The 19,749-nt window shown below is 37.4% G+C and overlaps 2 protein-coding genes across 2 annotated transcripts in view; both read right to left on the bottom strand.

Moving 5' to 3' along the window:
• Positions 1-2,333: 2,333 nt before the first annotated feature.
• Positions 2,334-15,494, bottom strand: mpdu1b (mannose-P-dolichol utilization defect 1b). Its single transcript, XM_059354621.1, has 7 exons — positions 15,336-15,494; positions 13,382-13,447; positions 12,465-12,597; positions 11,656-11,741; positions 8,834-8,952; positions 5,186-5,296; positions 2,334-2,874 (listed from the first exon to the last, which is right to left on the bottom strand). The coding sequence occupies exons 1-7, from the start codon at positions 15,460-15,462 to the stop codon at positions 2,740-2,742; spliced, it is 777 nt and encodes a 258-aa protein (XP_059210604.1). The 5' UTR covers positions 15,463-15,494; the 3' UTR covers positions 2,334-2,739.
• A 1,300-nt stretch (positions 15,495-16,794) lies between these two features.
• The window catches only part of LOC131989250 (E3 ubiquitin-protein ligase TRIM39-like), a 9,031-nt gene continuing 6,076 nt past the window's right edge, over positions 16,795-19,749 (bottom strand). Inside the window, exons 10-11 of the mRNA XM_059354440.1 lie at positions 18,577-18,603; positions 16,795-17,591 (exon numbers count right to left, since the gene is read on the bottom strand). Of these exons, the coding sequence (XP_059210423.1) occupies positions 17,056-17,591; positions 18,577-18,603 (563 nt within the window). The 3' untranslated portion in view covers positions 16,795-17,055. The remainder of the gene's footprint in view (positions 17,592-18,576; positions 18,604-19,749) is intronic.

Consider the following 19,749-nt stretch of genomic DNA (forward strand, 5'->3'; position numbering starts at 1 on the left):
CTTATTGTTTTGACAGGCTTAGCAGTTGCAATCTGCCCACTCACAGCAATCTCTGTTTCATTCCTATCAATTATTTATCCATTCATTATTTACACAGTCTTTGTTACATTGTCAAGACAAGGTGGGGCTAACTTTTCCTATAATAAATCCCCAGCTGTGTAAAAAAAATGCCCAGAAATAAGCTAGTTTTTAAGGGGTCCTGGCCAAAAAAGTTGAGAACCACTCTCAACTTTTTTGGCCAGGACCCCTTAAAAACTAGAATATCCAGGTTTGGTTCCCACCCTCCCATCATAATGTGTGTTGTGGATAAATAAAGCGGAAACTGAGTTTTAGAAATTTTTCCTAATTATAAAGGAAAAACTGAAATATGACATTGACATACAGTACTGTGCAAAAGTTTTAGGCAGGTGTGGAAAAAATGCTGGGAAATAAGAATGCTTTCAAAAATAGAAATTTTAATAGTTTTTTTTTATCAATTAACAAAATGCAAAGTGAGTGAACAGAAGAAAAATCAAAATCAAATCAATATCTGGTATACGTCAATGCGACGTATGTTGTTGTCGTGGCTATCATTGTCATGAGGTGTTGGTTTATGTTGGATTATTTTATCCATTTACGTTTATCATTTATGTTTTTCTGTATGTTGTTTGCGCTGTATGTCTACTGTCTCTACTTGTGGTCCATATGGTGTAGTGTATTTGTCTCTCACTTCACCAATAAAACATTTTTAAAAAAGAAATAAAATAAAATAAAATAAAATAAAAATATCTGGCCACCCTTTGCCTTCAAACCTAAAACTTTTGCACAGTACTGGGAAGCGTCACACCCTTTATTCAGTATTAGTTGAAGCACCTTTAACATGGATTGCTGCATCCAGTCTTCTTGGGTATGACGCAGCACACCTGGATTTGGGGATTTTCTGCCATTCTTCTCTGCAGTTCAACCAGTTCAATCTTGGTTTCAGCAGACCAGAGAATCTTGTTTCTCAGGTTTAGCGTCCTTTAGGAGAAGCTTCAGTCGTTCTACTCTGCCATGAAGCCCATATCGGTGGAGCAGGTCTGAATATTTGTGTCAATGTGATATATATCACTTAGCTAAAATGTCTAAAATTGTGTTTCCACTTTGTCATTTTGGCGCATTGAGTGTAGATTGATGAGGGAAAAAAATAATTTAAGGTTGCAATGTAATCAAACATGAAAGGGGAGAGGTCTGAATACTGTATGTGGCAAATTATAAAGATATTGTGGAAGTTTACAACATAATGTTTTTAAATAACATCCCCTGTGGGCTTCCATAGTTTCTAGTTTCAAATGTGCTAAGGTCAGTATTAAGGTCAACTTTCTTCCTAATTTCAACGTTTCAATCCAATTTTAAACTCTTTTTTTTTGTCAGATCAGGCGAGGCACTGCTGACTCAGTTAAAAAAAGATAATTTCATGGAGTTTGAATCGACTTTATCACTCACATAATGTTCCCAATCATCTTGTGATGATACAATCTACTCTGGTCTAATGGACGATCTTCACACAACGAGCAATTGTCATGGGTTGTTGAATGCATCTTTGCCTGATTCCAACATCTATTGTCTATGTAAATGTCTTCTTTCTCTTTACATTCTGGAGTTAACATTACCGAACATGAAATCAGTCAAATGTTGTTGTTTTCAGTAGGCTAAAAAGACAATAATAAGACAAATAATACTTGTATATTTGGATATTTCCAAACAAAGGAAATAAATTCTGAATTTATTGCGTTAGCAGTTTTGAAAGAAAAAAAGGGCCCATCTGAAGGGTAGTACATTGTAGGTGAATTTTTTTCTGACGATATCAGTCAAGACAATTAATTACATTACTGATCAAGTAAATATTGGGTTTTATTACATTTTCAATCAGTGCAAATGTCACAGCATAGTGTCACCTCTAATTTGGACCATAGAATACAGTCATGGAAAAAATATTAGACCACCTATTGTTTTCTTCAATTTCTTGTTCATTTTAATGCCAACAAAATAGCTCATAGTTTATTTAGTGAGTTTAAGAGCTGATATCTAGACATTTTCCATGTTTTTCTTGATAATAACCAAAATCTTTATCAAGAGAACCATGGAAAATGGCTCTTATGAGTTATTTTTTAAGTCATCATTATATTTGTCCAAACCAATGTACCTTTAGCTGTACCAGGCATTAAAATAGACAAGAAATTGAAGAAAAAGGGTGGTCTATACTTTTTTCCATGACTGTAGATCTTAGAATTACAGCAGCTAACGTGGAATTCTGAATACGTGAAATGATAAAAAAACAAATCATTCTTTACATGCGTCCGAGTTCAACACTGTTTCAGATGATTATTAAATAATCTGGATGGTCAGAATGGTAATCGGAGGCCCTGGAAGGTAGAAATGAACCGTTTTAACGCAGCAGTGTGAACACAGCCTGAGGGAATGAGGGCCAGGAGGAATGTAATAACAGCACAGCAGTCCTGCTCACAGCTTAACATCACCAACAAAACCATGGAAAGACGTGGAAGATCTGCTCGGCATGTTGTGTTCACGTCCTTATTTCAAAGTGTTTGTCCAGCAGATTCAGCAGATTGGGCGTCCCACGCGTCCCAGCGGCTCTGTGCATGCATTTCATGTGTCAATTAGTTCAAGTTTTGAAGACACCTCTTTGAGAATGTCGAAGGTTTGGATTTGGAAAGAGAAGCGTTGCTCTGTGATTGAAGTCTAGCGACTGTCCTTCGCCTACTCGCTCTTCTTTTTCTTCTTCTTCTTGCCTTCTGGGGAGCAGTTCCAGTAGTAGAGGACCTGCATAGCGATGACGCCGTTACAGGCGGAGGATATGACGTAGGTGAGGGCCATCAGCGAGTCTCCAGTTTCCTGTGTGAGACAATATGGATAAAAAATGATATACTTGTGTGAGGTGAACACAAATACAGTTGAAACCAGAAGTTTACATACACTATATCAGGGGTGTCAAACTCTAAAATTTGGCCCGCAGTGTAATTTTATTTGGCCCGCGAGCCAATATCAAATTATTATATTATTCTTGTACTATAAAAGCTGACCCGCCGGTATTATACGGCGCATTTACCGCTAATACTAGATTTATTATTGTTATTTTATTTTTAAATGTATTATCAAATCAAATCAAAATCAAATCAAATAGTCTTTATTGTCATTATATAGTTCACTATACAACGAAATTGAAAGTGCCACTGCATAAGGTGCATAGTTATGACAATCATAACACAAAACAACATGAGTAAAAACATTTAAAAAATACCGAGCTAAACAAGGACAAAAACAAGAACAAGGACATGTGATGTAATAAATAAGTATAAAAATAAATAAATGGCTACTTAAAATGCTATAATTCATACATGAGGTAAATTGGGTGTTTTGCACATATCAATTGTATTGCACATGTCCGTTTTATTGCACTTTTTAATTAATTTATCCTGTGTGGGTGTTGAGAGTTCTGGGTGTTAAGAGTTCTGACAGCCCAGGGAAAGAAGAAGCCTGTTGAAACCTGTTAACCTGTTGAAAAAGTTTATTTTGATATTTAAATCAGAAGGATGCAAATAGAAAAGAGGCATTACGATTTTTATTTAATTTTTATTTAATAAATTAATGACATTGATGGTATAAATTGATTTGTATATAATAAAAGGTTTATTTGTTCAATGTTGGCCCGCGATTTTATTCAAGTTTTACATTTTGGCCCATTGTGTATTTGAGTTTGACACCCCTGCACTATATAAAAAGACACATATGCTTTTTTTCTCACTGTCTGACATGAAATCAGACAATCACTTTTCCTGTTTTAGGTCCGTTAGGATTACCAAAATTATTTCTATTTGCTAAATGCCAGAATAATGAGAGAAGGATGTTTTTAGACAATTTTTTTTTATTACTTTCTTCAAAGTCAGAAGTTTACATACACTAACATTATAATGCCTTGAAACTATTTGGGAAAGCCCAGATGATGCTGTCATGTCTTTGGAAGCTTCATTAGAGTCTGATTTCATGTCAGACAGTGAGAATAAAAGCATATGTGTCTTATTATATAGTGTATAATAATAATTTGTAATAATTTGAGAAGGTACAGATCACTCAACACAAGGACTAACAGACTCAAACACAGCTTTTATCCAAATGCAATAACCACCCTCAATACTGGAAAACAACCATAATATTGCACTGCATTCACATTGATGGCTCAACACACTTGAGATATGTTCTGTACTGTTGTTTGTCTCGACTGTGTTCATGCTGTTTGTTTGTTGTTGTTTTTTTCCTGTGCGACTATGCATGTCTGGGTGTGTTTATGTGTTTGTCTAAACTGGGTATTTTGAATTGTACATATTTTTTTTAAACACACTTTATTGTTTTTAAACACATTAACAATACAAAACATAGAAACAGAAGCCCACCCCCCCACCCCCACCCCATCCCGACAGACAGCACATGCTATACAAAGTTAGGCAAAAAATAAATAAATAAATACAGTTCTAGTTTGTCTCCAGTCCGCAATAGGCACTCATGATCGCCAGTCAGAAAACCGTCTACCCATCAACAGCAGATTTTTTAGATCTGCAGGTATATAATCAAGAAAGGGTGTCCAAACAATTAAAAAGAATTCGTCCTTTCCCTTTACAGCAGCTTGTAATCTTTCATGAGGGAGGATATCAAAGATCTCCCTGTACCAAAGGGTGACACTAGGTGGAAGGCTTTTGATCCAATTTTTTAATATACACTTTCGAGCAACGAGAAGGAGTTTATCAAGGAGCTTATGATGTGACACAGTGAGATGTAAGTCCCTAGAGGGAAGGCCTAGGAGGAAAACCCCGGGGTCTTTCTTAATTTGTATTTTAAATATCCCACTGACCACCTTTGAAATAAGTGACCAAAATCTGGAGATTAGTTTACATTCCCAAAAGTAATGGAAATACGTCCCCATTTCTAAGTTGCACTTGGTACACAGAGGAGATATGGAGTGGTCAATTTTGACATATTTTTCTTTTATATTTATGTTTTTAGAGACTCTTAAATGTTGCACTTACTGGAGAGCACTTTGAATTTCGTTGTACATGTGACAATGACAAATAAAGACCTATTCTATTCTATGTATGTAAACTTCTGGTTTCAACTGTACATTATTCAGTGGGTCATATGATGGTCCTCTGACCTGTAGTGAGGTGAAGATGCGGGCGAGGGATCCAGCAAACAGCAGGAAGACGGAGACAGCAGACAGCTGGCCGGTGTGTCCGTTACGGAAGTTAGCGGCTGCCTGGATCAGCTGAGACAAAACACACACACACTGTTAGTGGCTCCTGTGTTGTGTGTGTTCGCACATGTGCATCACTTTCTTTCTATTTGTGTATATTTATTCATATTTTGGTGAATTTGCAACATGAATCATATAACACAAATAACTAAACTCGTCAAAAAAAGTTTGGAAACCTTATTTCGGTCAATTATTTCTCCCCTTTTAAAGGAACACTCCACCGTTTTTTCATATTAAAACATGTTATTCGGGTAAGTAAGACGAGTTGATACAGACCTCTTGCGTCTCAATGCGTGCACTCAATCGCCCTGGCGCGCGGAGCTACTTGGCTAGCACTTAGCTTAGCCCAGTTCATTCATTAGGATCCAAACAGATGGACAGTTAGAAGCGACCAAACTCCTCCACGTTTTCCCTATTTAAATACAGCTACACGAGTAGTTAAACGACCAAGTATGGCGACACAAAATAAAACGTGGCGCTTTTCTAAGCGGATAAAAAGGATAAGTAACGCAGTAATATCATCACTTCCGCTCCCTCTCACTTCCGTCAGGAGTGATGATATTACTGCGCCGAGTCGAAGTGCTCCCAAGTGCTATTCCGCCATACATTATAGTTATCCTTTTTATCCGCTTCGAAAAGCGCCACGTTTTATTTTGTGTCGCCATACTTGGTCGAACTGGGCTAAGCTAAGTGCTAGCCAAGTAGCTCCGCGCGCCAGGGCGATTGAGTGCACGCATTGAGACGCAAGAGGTCTGTATCAACTCGTCTTACTTACCCGAATAACATGTTTTAATATGAAAAAACGGTGGAGTGTTCCTTTAATAAAACCAATTGGTAGTGGATGCAGATATCTCATTAGCCAATCACAGGGCAGCAACTCAATGCATTTAGTCATGTAGCCTTGGTGAAGACAAGCTGCTCTTCACAAACTGCTAATCTAACAACCAACTCTAGAGTTTAGAGAGAATGTTCCAAAAAAGACAAAATATCCAGTGAGCCTTATTTGCGTCAATTATTTCTCCCCTTTTAATAAAACCAATTGGTAGTGTATTTTACATCCTTGGATAGCCTTGTTAGTCATTTTAACGATGAGGTACAACTTGTAGGAATCGTGCATTCGTGGAAACATGTGGGTAGTGAGTAGCAAGATTATTATAGTTAACGAAATAACGAAAACGAGAATTGTAAAAAACATTTTCCTTAACTGAAATTTAAAAAAACGACAACCAACTGAAACTGTATTGTGTGGTTACAAAACTGATTAAAAGAAACTAAAATTACAGTGAATATGTCCTTCGTTTTCGTCTTTGTCAACTTTTTTCATACATAATCCTTTTTGTGGCTGATATGAAATGTGTTTATTTAGCTCTGACCAAACAGCTGCTGGTTAGTGAACATGCAGGAACACATTGGTAAATATATTTATTGAGACTGGGATGTCTACAGGACTATGTGAGTCGATTGCCTTCAAAAAAAGTTCAGAACTTCACTCGAACCATAATTCAAAACACCCGGAGCTGCGAGAGTTAATAACCTTATTGGGGCTGAGATGGATAAGGCAAAGGAAATAAAGTCAAAATTTATCGTGACCTTTTTGAATTTCGCATCCAACAAATACTCCATTACAAAAAACTAAAACTAATTAAAAGCATTTTCAAAACAAAAAAAAACCTAGCAAACTCACTCTAAAAACTAATTGAAACTAACTGAATTTGAAAACTAAAATTCACAGCAAAATTAAAACTAATGAAAATCCAAAACTATTATAACCTTGGTGGATAGTATGCTAGTTGGTATACAACACCAGCTAGCATTATTAAAGTGGAGAAATAATTGACTGAAATAACGTTTCCAAACCTATTTTGAGGAGTTTAGATTACTGGATATACTGATGAAAACGTCTCAACATCATGAATATAGATCATACATTCTCAAAGAAAAAAGTTTAAACACAAGAACAATGCACTGACAAGCAGATTAAGAAACAGTAAACAATTTAAGATCATCATAAAAATATTCACCCTTTTCACTAGTGATGGGACAAACAACACTGGTGCGTCAGCACTGTGCCGAGCACACAAGAGTGAAACCCCGTATTGGTGCGTATATCGCTTTAAAAAAAATAAATCATGTGACCGATACAGGTAGTGTGTCGTTTCGAAGTGCTGCGCCAAAGTGTGTTTATAAGGGAACAAACTGTATCGACATGCCCAGTCTGAAATAATTTAACTCGTTATATTTTACATACCAACTCAGTTTAGCATTTACACAAACAAGGTTTTAAGCAAATTTTAAACTCTTCTCATGAACAACTTAACTCAGCAAACAAATTGAACTCAGCAAATGAAATTATACAATGATGAGATCATATTTTAAGTAAAGGACTGGCGATTAAATATTTCACAGGCTGATGTTGGGTTTGCAGCGTGTTAGCTTTTCCATCTCATTTTCATTTTGTTTACCTGCAATGATTTTATAACTACTGCAGGGGTCACTATTGAGTGACCAACACAGTTTCAATACAGTGCTGACACAGTTTGTGTAGTGTGTCAACACCAGGCGGCAATCTCCGTGCCTGAGCATGGAGGACACCAGGAAGTGCATTAAGCCTGCAATTCACCGAAAATTCCAGTAGGGGGTGCTAAGTTTGGCTGCAAAAGAAATCTGCCCATTCATTTCAGTGCTAAATTTGAAAACTTCTCACTTGATTTATTACCTCAGAAAAAATTTTCAGGGACAACATTATGGTCTCAATCGCTAGTAAAAAATCTTCTTCAAGACAATTTGATGTCAATAGTTCTAATAATGGCCCCATTTAGAAGAAAATAGAAGATAAAGAATCATATGATTTGGGGCGTTTCTAGCTTTGATTGACAGGTCACTGACAAGGCGAGCCGTCACCAGGAGAGAAGCAGAGCGTATCCACGGCAACGTGTCAATAAAGTTATATATAACGTTATATAGATAGAAAACAGGACGTTTAGCGGTTTGGTCTCATAACTTTGACCCTTTCACACTATATTTTCACTTAATGACAGTTTATTTGAATGTTTTGTTCAGTAAAATGTCTTGTTCAGTGTTTGGTTGGACTAACAGACACTCCAAGGAGTCGCTGCTCAGTTTTCTGAGGTAAGAAAGATACATTTTGTTTTTGTTTTTTTGCTAGCCAAAACTAACAATGCTAACATGAATTAGCAGCGACTTCTCTCAGTCAGGTTGAGGTGTAGAGAGGCTGTAGTCAATGTTGTCAGATCCCTCGCGCTACTCCACAGTCCAAATATGGTCTGCTCCGTGTATCGGAAACAAGATGGCGACGCAAGATGGCGACGAGTGTAACGCTGAACTCGAGGCTTCCAACGGGCAGTCCACAAACCAACGGGTGACGTCACGGTGACTACGTCCATTATTTATATACAGTCTATGGTCAACACACTCCTTGAGGTATCATCATCCCATCACTACTTTTCACTGAAATTGAATATGAAAAGAAAAATACAAGCCTTATAAGTAGAACTAGAAATGTATTCGTCTTGTGTGGTGTTTGCCTACCCTGCCGATGATGATAGCTGGCATGTTGGAGGCCTGCATGTAGGTGACCACTGAGATGGGAGTGAGAGGAGACAGCACGAGGACCAGCAGGGCAAAGTACACGACCAGAAACAGGACACCTGGCAGACGGGAGACAAACACTGGTGCTGATCTGAGGCCAGCGGCAAAAAGGTTTCTACTCAACTTTATTTGTCCCTGAAGGAAACTGGTTATGCAGTAAAGTGCAACATAGAACAGCCCCTTGATGCTGACTCTCCTGTATCTCCTACATTCCTTTAGACTGATCCAGCCTTTATTTCCCAATGTAAAGAGCCATACAGCATAGGGCTGGGCCATATCGTATCGCTCACGATAATATCGGTATATTTTTTTTATGGTTAAACAAAAATGCTTATCATGATATTGGCAACATTCCTACTTCTTGATGTAGTGGCGTAAGGCTAACAATTAAAGTTGTTTTAACCCATTGACGCCTAAAACTGCCTGTAAAACCTCTGGGCGATTTTAAAATAAGCCCCTAAAACCTGAAGTTTTTCTGGAAATTCAAAAGAAGTGTCAACTCTTCCTACTAAATAATAGATTTTTCAGCCTCTGTAGCAGATAGAAATTAAATTCAAAAAGTATTTGAGAGCTTATACAAATACTACAAAACGACGTATCCGCTTTCCAGGCTTCAATGGGTTAATCACCAAAAGCTACTTACTCTCTGTCGCTAGACACATGCAGCTTTCAAAATAAGAGCACGGTGTGTTAACAGAATCCACCACAGAACTTACAAGAAGACTGTCAAAATAAGATGCCTTAAACAAAACATACAATAACCTTTATTCTCCTTTACAAAATGTCATTAAAATATGCCCCCGAAACCCCTAAATGGTTATTTTTTATTATTTGCTCATACTCAAGAGTCAAGAGTAAACGTTTTTTGTATTTGGCAACTGTTGAGATTTGCACTTCATTTTAGATTTTTATTTATTCATACAGACTAAAAAATTTTTTTTTCTATATCTTTTTAAGTATTTCGTAATACCGTGAAGAATAATCGTTATAGCCCTAATACAGCCTAGATTATATTATAGTCAAGGAACAAAAACTTTATTTATTATGACGATTTTTGATTTTTTTATTCAAAAATATTTTTGGCTGACTACTGGAGGTCTGCGCATTTTGAAGATTCTCATGAGAAAAGCTTGATCGAAGCACCAAAATTCTTACTTGCCCATAAAAAATGCTCATAAAAGTTTTTACGCTCGCTTGAGGTGGTTTTTGTATTATTATTATATAAGTTAATGTGCTAAATGGGAGATGGGAACGCTAAGAATAAGTTCTGATGTATCGAACATTCAACTCACATGAGTGATCAGCTGTTTCTGCTCTGACATATTTTCTTTCATGGCCAAAATTGCCTGATCAGCAACCTATATTTTAAATTATTTTTTCTCTCTTGCTCAATCTCTTCTTCTACTGTTTACTGACGGATTAGTAGTGTTGGGACAGCGAAGCTTCGTGAAGCATTTGCTTTATTTACAGAGCCCAAGAGATGGTGCTGTTTGTTTAACAAAGGGTTGAAAACACATTCAATTATCATTGCTGAAGCTTATTTGAAGCCAAGACCGCCATCTAGTGGGGTCAAAAAATAAAGCAACTGCTTCATGAAGCTTCACTGTCCAACTGCCATCTTCTGGCTAATGTACGTTAATGCAGTTTTGTTTATTCGCTCTAAACCAGTTGATGGAAACATCCCAAATTTGCATTTTCTTTATTGCAACATTTCAAAATAATGCTTTAAAATCTGATTTGATGCAGAAGATGCAGATTTCTGACCAATGAGAGCAGACCGGGCTGTAGGGCTGCCGGGCATTAAAACAGAGCGTCTCAGAAAGAGGGTGAATAATGGTCCAACATCCGTTAAAAGTGCATTATGAAAGTTCTTGCTCTTGCTCTGGAAGAAACTAAAAAAATACAGGTATGAACTAGCCTGGCTAACACCAGACTAATCACAAATGAGATTAGTCTGGGAACCAGCCGTTCATTTCTCCGTAGAGGAGGTGTGGTTTACGATCCTCCGGAGCCGTTTATTGGGCGCTTAGAATGTCTATCAAAGCGTCTGTAGGTAGCTCTTAGCCAATCAGATCAGTTATACCAGATGACGTAGTAGAGCAACAGAAATGGATGTTTGTTGTGTGTGTGTCTGTGAGAGAGTGTTGCTTGCTGCTTTGCTTCTCCAGTTCTCGCTTTCTGCAAGATTATTTATTTTCACGCTTTATTCCCCCTCATGTCATTCAGCCACACACATCCACTGATTTTATGGGCAATTAACAAGCTGCTGCGGGTCTCTGGGGGCTCCGCTGTCCCCCGGCTCATAGCCAGATCGCCGGCGTTACGGTAGCGGGGCTAATAGCTAATAGCCCCGCTACCGGTGATCTCGCTACGAGCCGGGGGACAACGGAGCTGCCGAGAAACCTTTCGCCTTTCAACTTTCGCTTTAAACTAATTAAAACACCGTCTACAGCTAAAGAGAGTTTCGCATCTGCAGCAGCCATGTTGGATCTGTAAGAAAACTACAAGCTTCCGTCTGCCGGGTAATACGCGTCATCGTCTTGCCGTCCCTCCCCGCTCTGTGATTGGATCCTGAAAACAGGGCTAAGAAACCTCTCTGGTTTCCAGACTGCCTGGAGGTTCGAAATGAAATTCGAGCGCGCAAGGCAGTCTGGGTATACCCAGGCTAGGAATGAACCTGAAAATGAGCATTATATGTCTCCTTTAAATATGAACATCTGATTGTGACCGTGAGTGACTGCTGAGCGTGCGTGCTGTCGTACCTCTGCCACTTCTTCCTCCGTAGTGCTGAATGAGGAAGCCGATGGCGACAGTCTGCAGCATGAGGAACAGAGCCTCGCCCCAGGCACTGAGGAAACATTCACCACACTCTGTTACTCAACACATGACACGGAAAGTGACCGCTTGGTCTAAATCAGGGGTGTCAAACTCAAATACACAATGGGCCAAAATTTTAAACTTGAATAAAATCGCGGGCCAACATTGAACAAATAAACCTTTTAATATACCAAACATGTTTTGCTTTAACATTAAATATGGAACCAGCAACGCTTATAAACATACAATATATAACTAAATGGTGCAGACATGCAAAATCAAATTTCAAATAAAAAACACATCAATGTCATTAATTTATTTAATAAAAATCGTATGCCTCTTTTCTATTTGCATCGTTCTGATTTAAATATCCAAATAAACTTTTTCAACAGGTTAATAAATTCTGCCTTTCTTTTCGCCATTTTTGGGAAGGGGTAGCTCGGAGACAGCTCTAGCTTGAGGTTGCTATGACGACTGTCACAGAGGAGCGTTTCTGGGTCCTGTCCTGATCTACGCACCAAAACAACAGCAGGGCATTGTGGGATTTGTAGTATTAGCGGTAAATGCGCCGTATAATACCGGCGGGTCAGCTTTTACAGTACAATAATAATATAATAATTTGGTATTGCCTCGTGGGCCAAATAAAATTACACTGCGGGCCAAAGTTTGACACCCCTGGTCTAAATCAACATGCAGTTCTGTGATACAGTGAGAGTGCTCCATATATATATGTGCACTTTGAATGTGGTCCAACCTGAAGGGGAACTTGTTGACGATACTGTAGGCCATTGTTCCTGTGATGGCCAGCAGCTCCAGCAGCACAGTCTGGAAGCTCAGCCCCTCAGCGCTCTTTGCTCCCATCAGCTTGAAGATCTGAGGCAGCTTCACTGTGAACAGGGAAAATATTCAGAAAATAGTATTTATTTATTTATTTTATATATATATATTTTTAAATGTATTTTTATTTTCTAAAAAAACAGATAATGATGTTTGCACTGTACAACAAGTTAAAATACATACATGTATTTTTGGTTATGTGGTTCAAAGGGTTAAACGACGAATGCACTAAGCATCCCCAGTAGTGGGGCGGATTAGCTGAACAATCGTTCATTTTGTGATAAAAGCATGAAATTTGGTAGATGTGTTGGTGAATATGTTTCAAACAAATCTGGATATTGGGCCACCTCAAAAGCGCCCCCTAGTGGCCGTGGCAGGCATTTGTTATACGAATAAATCAATGATGAATAAAAACTGCCCTTTTAATAATACCAACTGGTGATGAATTGTATATTGTTGGAAAGCCTGATTAGTCACCTTTACAACGAGGTACAGCTTGTAAGGATCGTGCATTCATGGAATGAGCAACGGGGCTAAACGTGTGGGTAGCACCCCCCAAAAATGTGCATCCCCTGTGTACAGGTGTCCTTACATAGGACAGCTTTTTTTTTTTTTTGTTTAAGATATTTTTTTGGCATTTTGTAGCTTTATTGAGAGAATAGATATTGAGAGTGAAAGGAGGAGACAGAGGGGAAGACATGCGGGGAAAGGGTTCCAAGCTGGATTCGAACCCGGGCCGCCCGCTTACGAGGACTGGGCCTCTATGGTATGCGCTCTACCAGGAACGCCCCACTGAGGACAGCTTTAAAGCAAAGTTGGGTTGAGGTGTCTTACCCATCACTGATCCGAGGATGATGCCGATCCCCAGGCCTTTGCTCAGTACAACCTTCAGACATGGTACTGGAAGAAATTAAAACAAGATTAAAAACAAGATTAGTTTTAAACAAACACTACGCAAACAGTGAAAAAGTGCATTTCTTGGGGACTATTTTCAATGGCGGATTAATACACATTAAGCGCTCTAGTAAGTATTTGTGGCAGCAGGACAGCGTGTGTGGGAATATGTTGAGCACTTTCAAAAGAGTTGATGTTGTTCATACAGGACAAAACCGAGCAAACAGAAAAATATCTGATCTCTCTCTTCAGTGATTTTGTTTCTACTATAATACACTCCATATTATATGTTTAATATGTGTTACATTATGACTGTTCTTTCAACATGTCTCTTTTCTTCACTGTGAATAGATGCAGCCTAATCAGTGCTGGGTGCCATGCTTTATTTTAATTATTTTGTTGTTGTTGCAAATAACAGTGCAAATTTGGAAGTATGTGCATTTTGGTATTTGGGTGTACATATAATTATATTTATAGAAATATGGATAACGCTTTATAATAAGGTCCTTAATAACCATCAATTAACAAGTAATAAGGCATTGTTCTCGCTTTAGAGCCGGTAGTTGCAAAAAGCATAGTTAACTTATAATAGATGAGCAATAAAGTATATTTTAATATCAATACGCAAACAAAATAAGATTAATAAAGGCATGGCAAAGACATAATGGGTGGGTCATGGGTGTTTGTAATGCCATTATTAACACTTATATAAGCTTATTAACACACAATAATGTTAATAAGCATCTTGTAAGGACTTACAAGGGCCTTATTACTTGTTAATTAATGGTTATTACAAGGACCTTAATATAAAGCATTACCGAAATATGTATCATCATATATGGTATGGGGCTACGGCGGTGCAGTGGTTAGCACTCGTCTCAATTGGTGAGTCTAAATTGCCCGTAGGAGTGAATGAGAGCCTGTGATAGTCTATTGACTTGTCCAGGGTGTGCCCAATCTCAGTTTTGAACGGCTCCAGCACGACGTGCAATCTGAGTTCGGATAAGCTGTTAAGGGTAATGGATGGAGGGATATATGGTATGCCACATATTATATAATGTATTTAGAATTATAATATGGTACTTCAAATTGTATTTGTATGTTGAACATGAACATAAAATTAGAGATTTTAAAACGTTAAATATATCAGTTATTTATATTTTTGATAGTTTAGTATGTCAATGAGTTTATTATATATTTATAGTAATTAAATAAGGTAATAATTACATGATATATAGGATATTGAAATATTAGTAATAAATGTACTTCTTGTAGAACAAAGATAATTTGTAATTTAAACCATATATTTGGATAGGTTTATGAAAATAATAATTTATGAGGGTTAGCTATAAAGTAGCCTGAAAATTAATTATCAATGTGTACTTCATTTCCACTCCTTTTCAGATATGTAAACGTGTAGAAAAAACAAGCAAAACAATCTTGTATTGCGTTATGCTTTCTATTTTGTGTATTATTATTTTCAGTATGCCCATTTTGCTTTTTTTTTTTTTTTTTTACATGTTCGACACTCACTAAAATTAAAATTTAAGCTCTGACTGGAGTCTCCATACAGACATAAATGTTCAAACATAAAGTTTATGAAGTTATTTTGTAGGCGACAGGTTGCTGACGCTAATTGCTCCGAAACTGAGTGATTAGATTTAACTGTATGCGGGTTAAATTAATTTACATGACATTTAAAATGAACTCGGAGCATTTAAAGTGTTGCGTTTAACGACAGCAGAGGCAGTTTAGTGTTGTTGAATGAGCGCAGCATAATAAATACAGCTGGTTTATTTGCAGTGTGACGTCACGTGTTGAGCAATACATGTCTACATCTCCAAGTATCTTTACGGTCTCTGAGCTTCCGGTGTTCAACTAAACAGCCACTCACCGTGCAGGAAGTTGAAATTGAGAAAGAACTCGTCGTAACATGTTTCTGGCATAAAATATGTCAACAGAAGGCCTTTAAAGGGATCCATGAAGGATGACCCTTCATTTAAAACTGTTTCTTCCGCCATTGTGGACTTCAGACGTGACGTTGCCGTTCGATGTGCAACAGATAAAGCGCCCCGCCAGTTCGCATGACAATACAAAGGTTCCGCCGGTAAAAAAAACAAACCCATCCAGTTTTGAACATACAAGGATATTATCTTGGTGTTTAGGCGCATTACAATCAAAACAATACAAAAATTTTTTTTTTTTTTTTTGGGTTGTCTGTCTGTTTTCGCCGTGTGGCTTTGTACTGGTGTATCGTTGTTTTCATTTTTTGTTGTTGTGGTTATCCTTTATATTATTCTTTGTATGTTCCTGAGTCTTTGTTGTCTAGAATTGTGTTTTAGCGTTTTGTTTCCATATTGTGGCTCCTAATAAGTAATCCACTGTTCTTTTCTTTGTTTCTTCGTTAATAATAATAAAAAATAAATAAAAAAAGGGCATAGGTTGCTGTATAAATAAATACTTGTAAAGGAAAAAAAAAAAAAAACAATACAAAAGTCAAGGGACATGATAAATAGGATAAAATATGAGTATCAAAAGTTTGAATATATATTATTGTCATTACTATTGTTATTATTATTATTATTATTATTATTATTATTATTATTATTATTATTACAAATTCACAAAATGAAAATGGGAAACACTAACAAAAAAAATGATATTACGAATAAATAATACCAATCTATAAAAGGGAATCTTAATCTTAATCTTAATGACCCAAGATAATGCCTTGGATGGATGTTATGAAATAAGTATATCTAACTATGTAAGTACAAAGCAAAGTATCTCTCAGTGTGCAGGGTACAAAGGATGCTGACTTTATTACAGTTTGGGTCTGTACCTGTGAATCATCAGTCTCAGAAACAAAATTAAATTTTACCTCGATTCTATGTCCAAATCAGTTGTTTCTCTACTACTTAGTTATTGTTCTTTTTCTGAGTTTTGATGATTTTTGCGAGAGCTGCTCCTAAAAAAATGCTGAATGCTGTGGGGAGGTCCATTACAAAAAAATGTCATATTTTCCTGAATGTTTGAACCACATTTTGGTAAGCTGAATGAGTGAACATGAAAATGTGGTGAAATTTGTCCAATAGGTGGCACTGTTGCAGCGTCAACTAACTATAAAGGAAGGCATCTCTGTCTGTCTGTCTGTTTGTGTATATGTGTGGTCAGATGGTCCTCAAACATTCTGCAAGCAGCACGTTTGGAGGCTAATTAAGGAACCTTTTTTCTTAGCCACCCTGGGTCCAAGCAATTAGCCTACTCTGGATGGGTACACAGTACAGATGGCCATATGTAATGGGTACTGCATTAATGAATTAGAATATATAGAAATGTGTATTTCTGAGGAAACCACTGAGAGTGTTTGGAAGTGTGTCAGTGTGAAGCAGGTTCTGTTAAAGGGAATGCTATCAAACACTGTTTTATTCATCTTGTTTTATTTAATGTAACAAAGTGCAGACACTGGAAAGTGCAGTTATAAAGAAAAGATACAGTGATAAATGACAAAGTCAGAATTTGAATCCATTATATTAAAAGCTACTCGTCATTTTAAAGTAGCGAATCGATCCATATTCTTATTCTACGACCAACATCTGGTCAGAGAAACATTTTTACATCTTTCTGTCTGACGTCTGTGCTGGTATGATTTTAAGGACAGAGTGTCCACTCATGCAGCCAAACACAGGGACGAGACTGTGTCTGAAGGTGTCAGAGAAAGTATAAATGTGAACCCTTCGATCCACGTCGTAAAAAGACACCTGACCCTCTCTGACATCCACATACACCCCGATCAGTCGGGGCACGGCCGCCTTCTGCAGCTTGGTGGGCTCGTCTGTACAGGCCCACAGACTGGAGCCCTTCCACAGGACCCAGAATCCTGTTCTGGGTGACATGGTGGGCTTTTGTTTCCTGGGAGCACACTCTGACATCACGCCTACTCTCCAGCTCCCATTAGGGGACACCTCCACCTCCCAGTAGTGTCTCCCTGCAGTGATGGTGGCGTCACCCAGCACGCAGGGCCACTCAGCAAAACGTTGGCTGCTGTTTGAGAGATCAGCGGAGCGCATCGCTGCCTCCTGGACCTGCAGGCGGTCTGAGGACACCGCCAGCCAGGAGTGGCTGGTGCTGACGTCCAGCCGGACAGACACTAGGATTCAAGTCAGAATATTGTTAGTATTAACTGGTAGTAAGCAGTAGAATTTATTATTTTCTGTTGCCTAGATCAGCTATTCTCAACCTTGGGATTCTCAATTGGGGTCGCGAGATGATTTATGGGGTTCGCCAAGTCAGCTCTGTCTCCACTGTGTTAAAGTGTTCACTTAATGTCTTTTTTGGGTCATTTTGTGTTTTTTTTTTTTTTTTTTTTGTCATTTGTGTCTTTTTTTGGTCATTTTGTGGTTTTTTTTAGGTCATTTTGTGTCTTTTTTGGTCATTTTCTGTCTTTTCTGGTCATTTTGTGTCTTTTTTTTGGGTCATTTTGTGTTTTTTTTTTGTCATTTGTGTCTTTTTTGGTCATTTTGTGTTTTTTTTTAGGTCATTTTGTGTCTTTTTTGGTCATTTTCTGTCTTTTCTGGTCATTTTGTGTCTTTTTTTGGGTCATTTTGTGTTTTTTTTTGTCATTTGTGTCTTTTTTGGTCATTTTCTGTCTTTTTAGGTCATTTTGTGTCTTTTTTGGTCATTTTCTGTCTTTTCTGGTCATTTTGTGTCTTTTTTTTGGGTCATTTTGTGTTTGTTTTTTTTTTTTTGTCATTTGTGTCTTTTTGGGTCATTTTGTGTTTTTTTTTAGGTCATTTTGTGTCTTTTTTGGTCATTTTCTGTCTTTTCTGGTCATTTTCTGTCTTTTTTTGATCACTTTGTGTCTTTTTTTAGGTCATTTTGTGTCTTTTTTTGATCATTTTGTGTCTTTTTTGGTCATTTTCTGTCTTTTCTGGTCATTTTGTGTCTTTTTTGGTCATTTTGTTTCCTTTTTTTTGGTCATTTTGTTTCTTTTTTGGGTGATCTGAACTGTGAGTGAGAGATTCTGTTCAGTGAGCGTGGGTCGCGGACAACATGCATGTTAAATTGGGGTTCACGACTCAAAAAGGTTGAGAACTACTGGCCTAGATAACTCATGATTTATAAATAAAAAGTACCTGAAGCACTCTGAATCCACTGCCACACTGAAAGACAAAACATTACATCAGAAGTCTGATTGGCCACCACAGGTAACATCACAATTATCCTAAAATATGGCTGACATTACTGGGTTACGGTTAGGAGTCATTTAAAACTAGAAGATCTAAATAATCTGTTGGTACCAATCATGTCATAAAGCTCCATATTTAGGCTAGAAAGTTCGGCTATATTTTGGCAAAGGAAAAACTGCCATTTTTAAAGTTTCCTGTGACCTCGGACCTCAAGATATCTGAATGAAAATTAGTTCAATGGGTACCCATCAGTCTTCCCTTTACAGACAAGCCCACTTTATGCTAACCCAATGCAGTCTTGGAAATAAAACTATTCAGTATAAATATGTTATTTTCACCTTATTTTTCTACACTGAAAAAAGAACCAAAGTAATTGAATTGTTTCATTTGGTAACACCTAAATGAATTAAGTTCTTTCAAATTAATTTAATTTTAAATTAATTTGAAAGAACTTAATTCATTTACTTGGGTCCATAAACAGTTTTAGAGATGCATAAATCGGATATCACTGGAAAGCTGAGAATCTTGTTTGAATCAACAAGAGTCTCAGCTTTCCAGTGAGCCTGGACTCAGTGTATAAAATGAGCTGCTGTGACCTCTGGGATATTCACATTAACGTCAATAAACTTTACAACAACAAACTAGAGACCTAGAGCATTCAGAGGTTGTTGTTGGCTTTCCTAGATATGTTGACTATAAGGAGGTTTCTCAGCAGTTTACAGAGCAAAAGTGCTCTCCAAGAAATGCACTCCTTGCAGAAATCTCCACAATTTCAAAAGATTTTGAAACCAATTCAAAGCATGGATTTTTCTTTGGTGTTCCTCGAGGTCCTAGTGTCTTGATGTGATATTTTGGAGAGGTTTTTGATCATATTTTTCTGAATCAATTCTTAAATTATTGCACCAAATGTGTGAAACATATGGTATCAACCCAAATATTGCTGCAACAACTTATGAGACATAATTGAGCAAACGGATATATACTTTATATATTTGTATCAAAATGTTCTAAACCCTTTTTCACTTTGACAATATTTATAATTTAAGCATTTTGTTATACATTTATGACGAGAAGAAACAGCACTGAGCTGCATCTCAAATTATTCTTCAGGTTCCAGCC

Source organism: Centropristis striata, chromosome 17 (assembly GCF_030273125.1).
Source record: "Centropristis striata isolate RG_2023a ecotype Rhode Island chromosome 17, C.striata_1.0, whole genome shotgun sequence".
NCBI lineage: Eukaryota > Metazoa > Chordata > Actinopteri > Perciformes > Serranidae > Centropristis > Centropristis striata.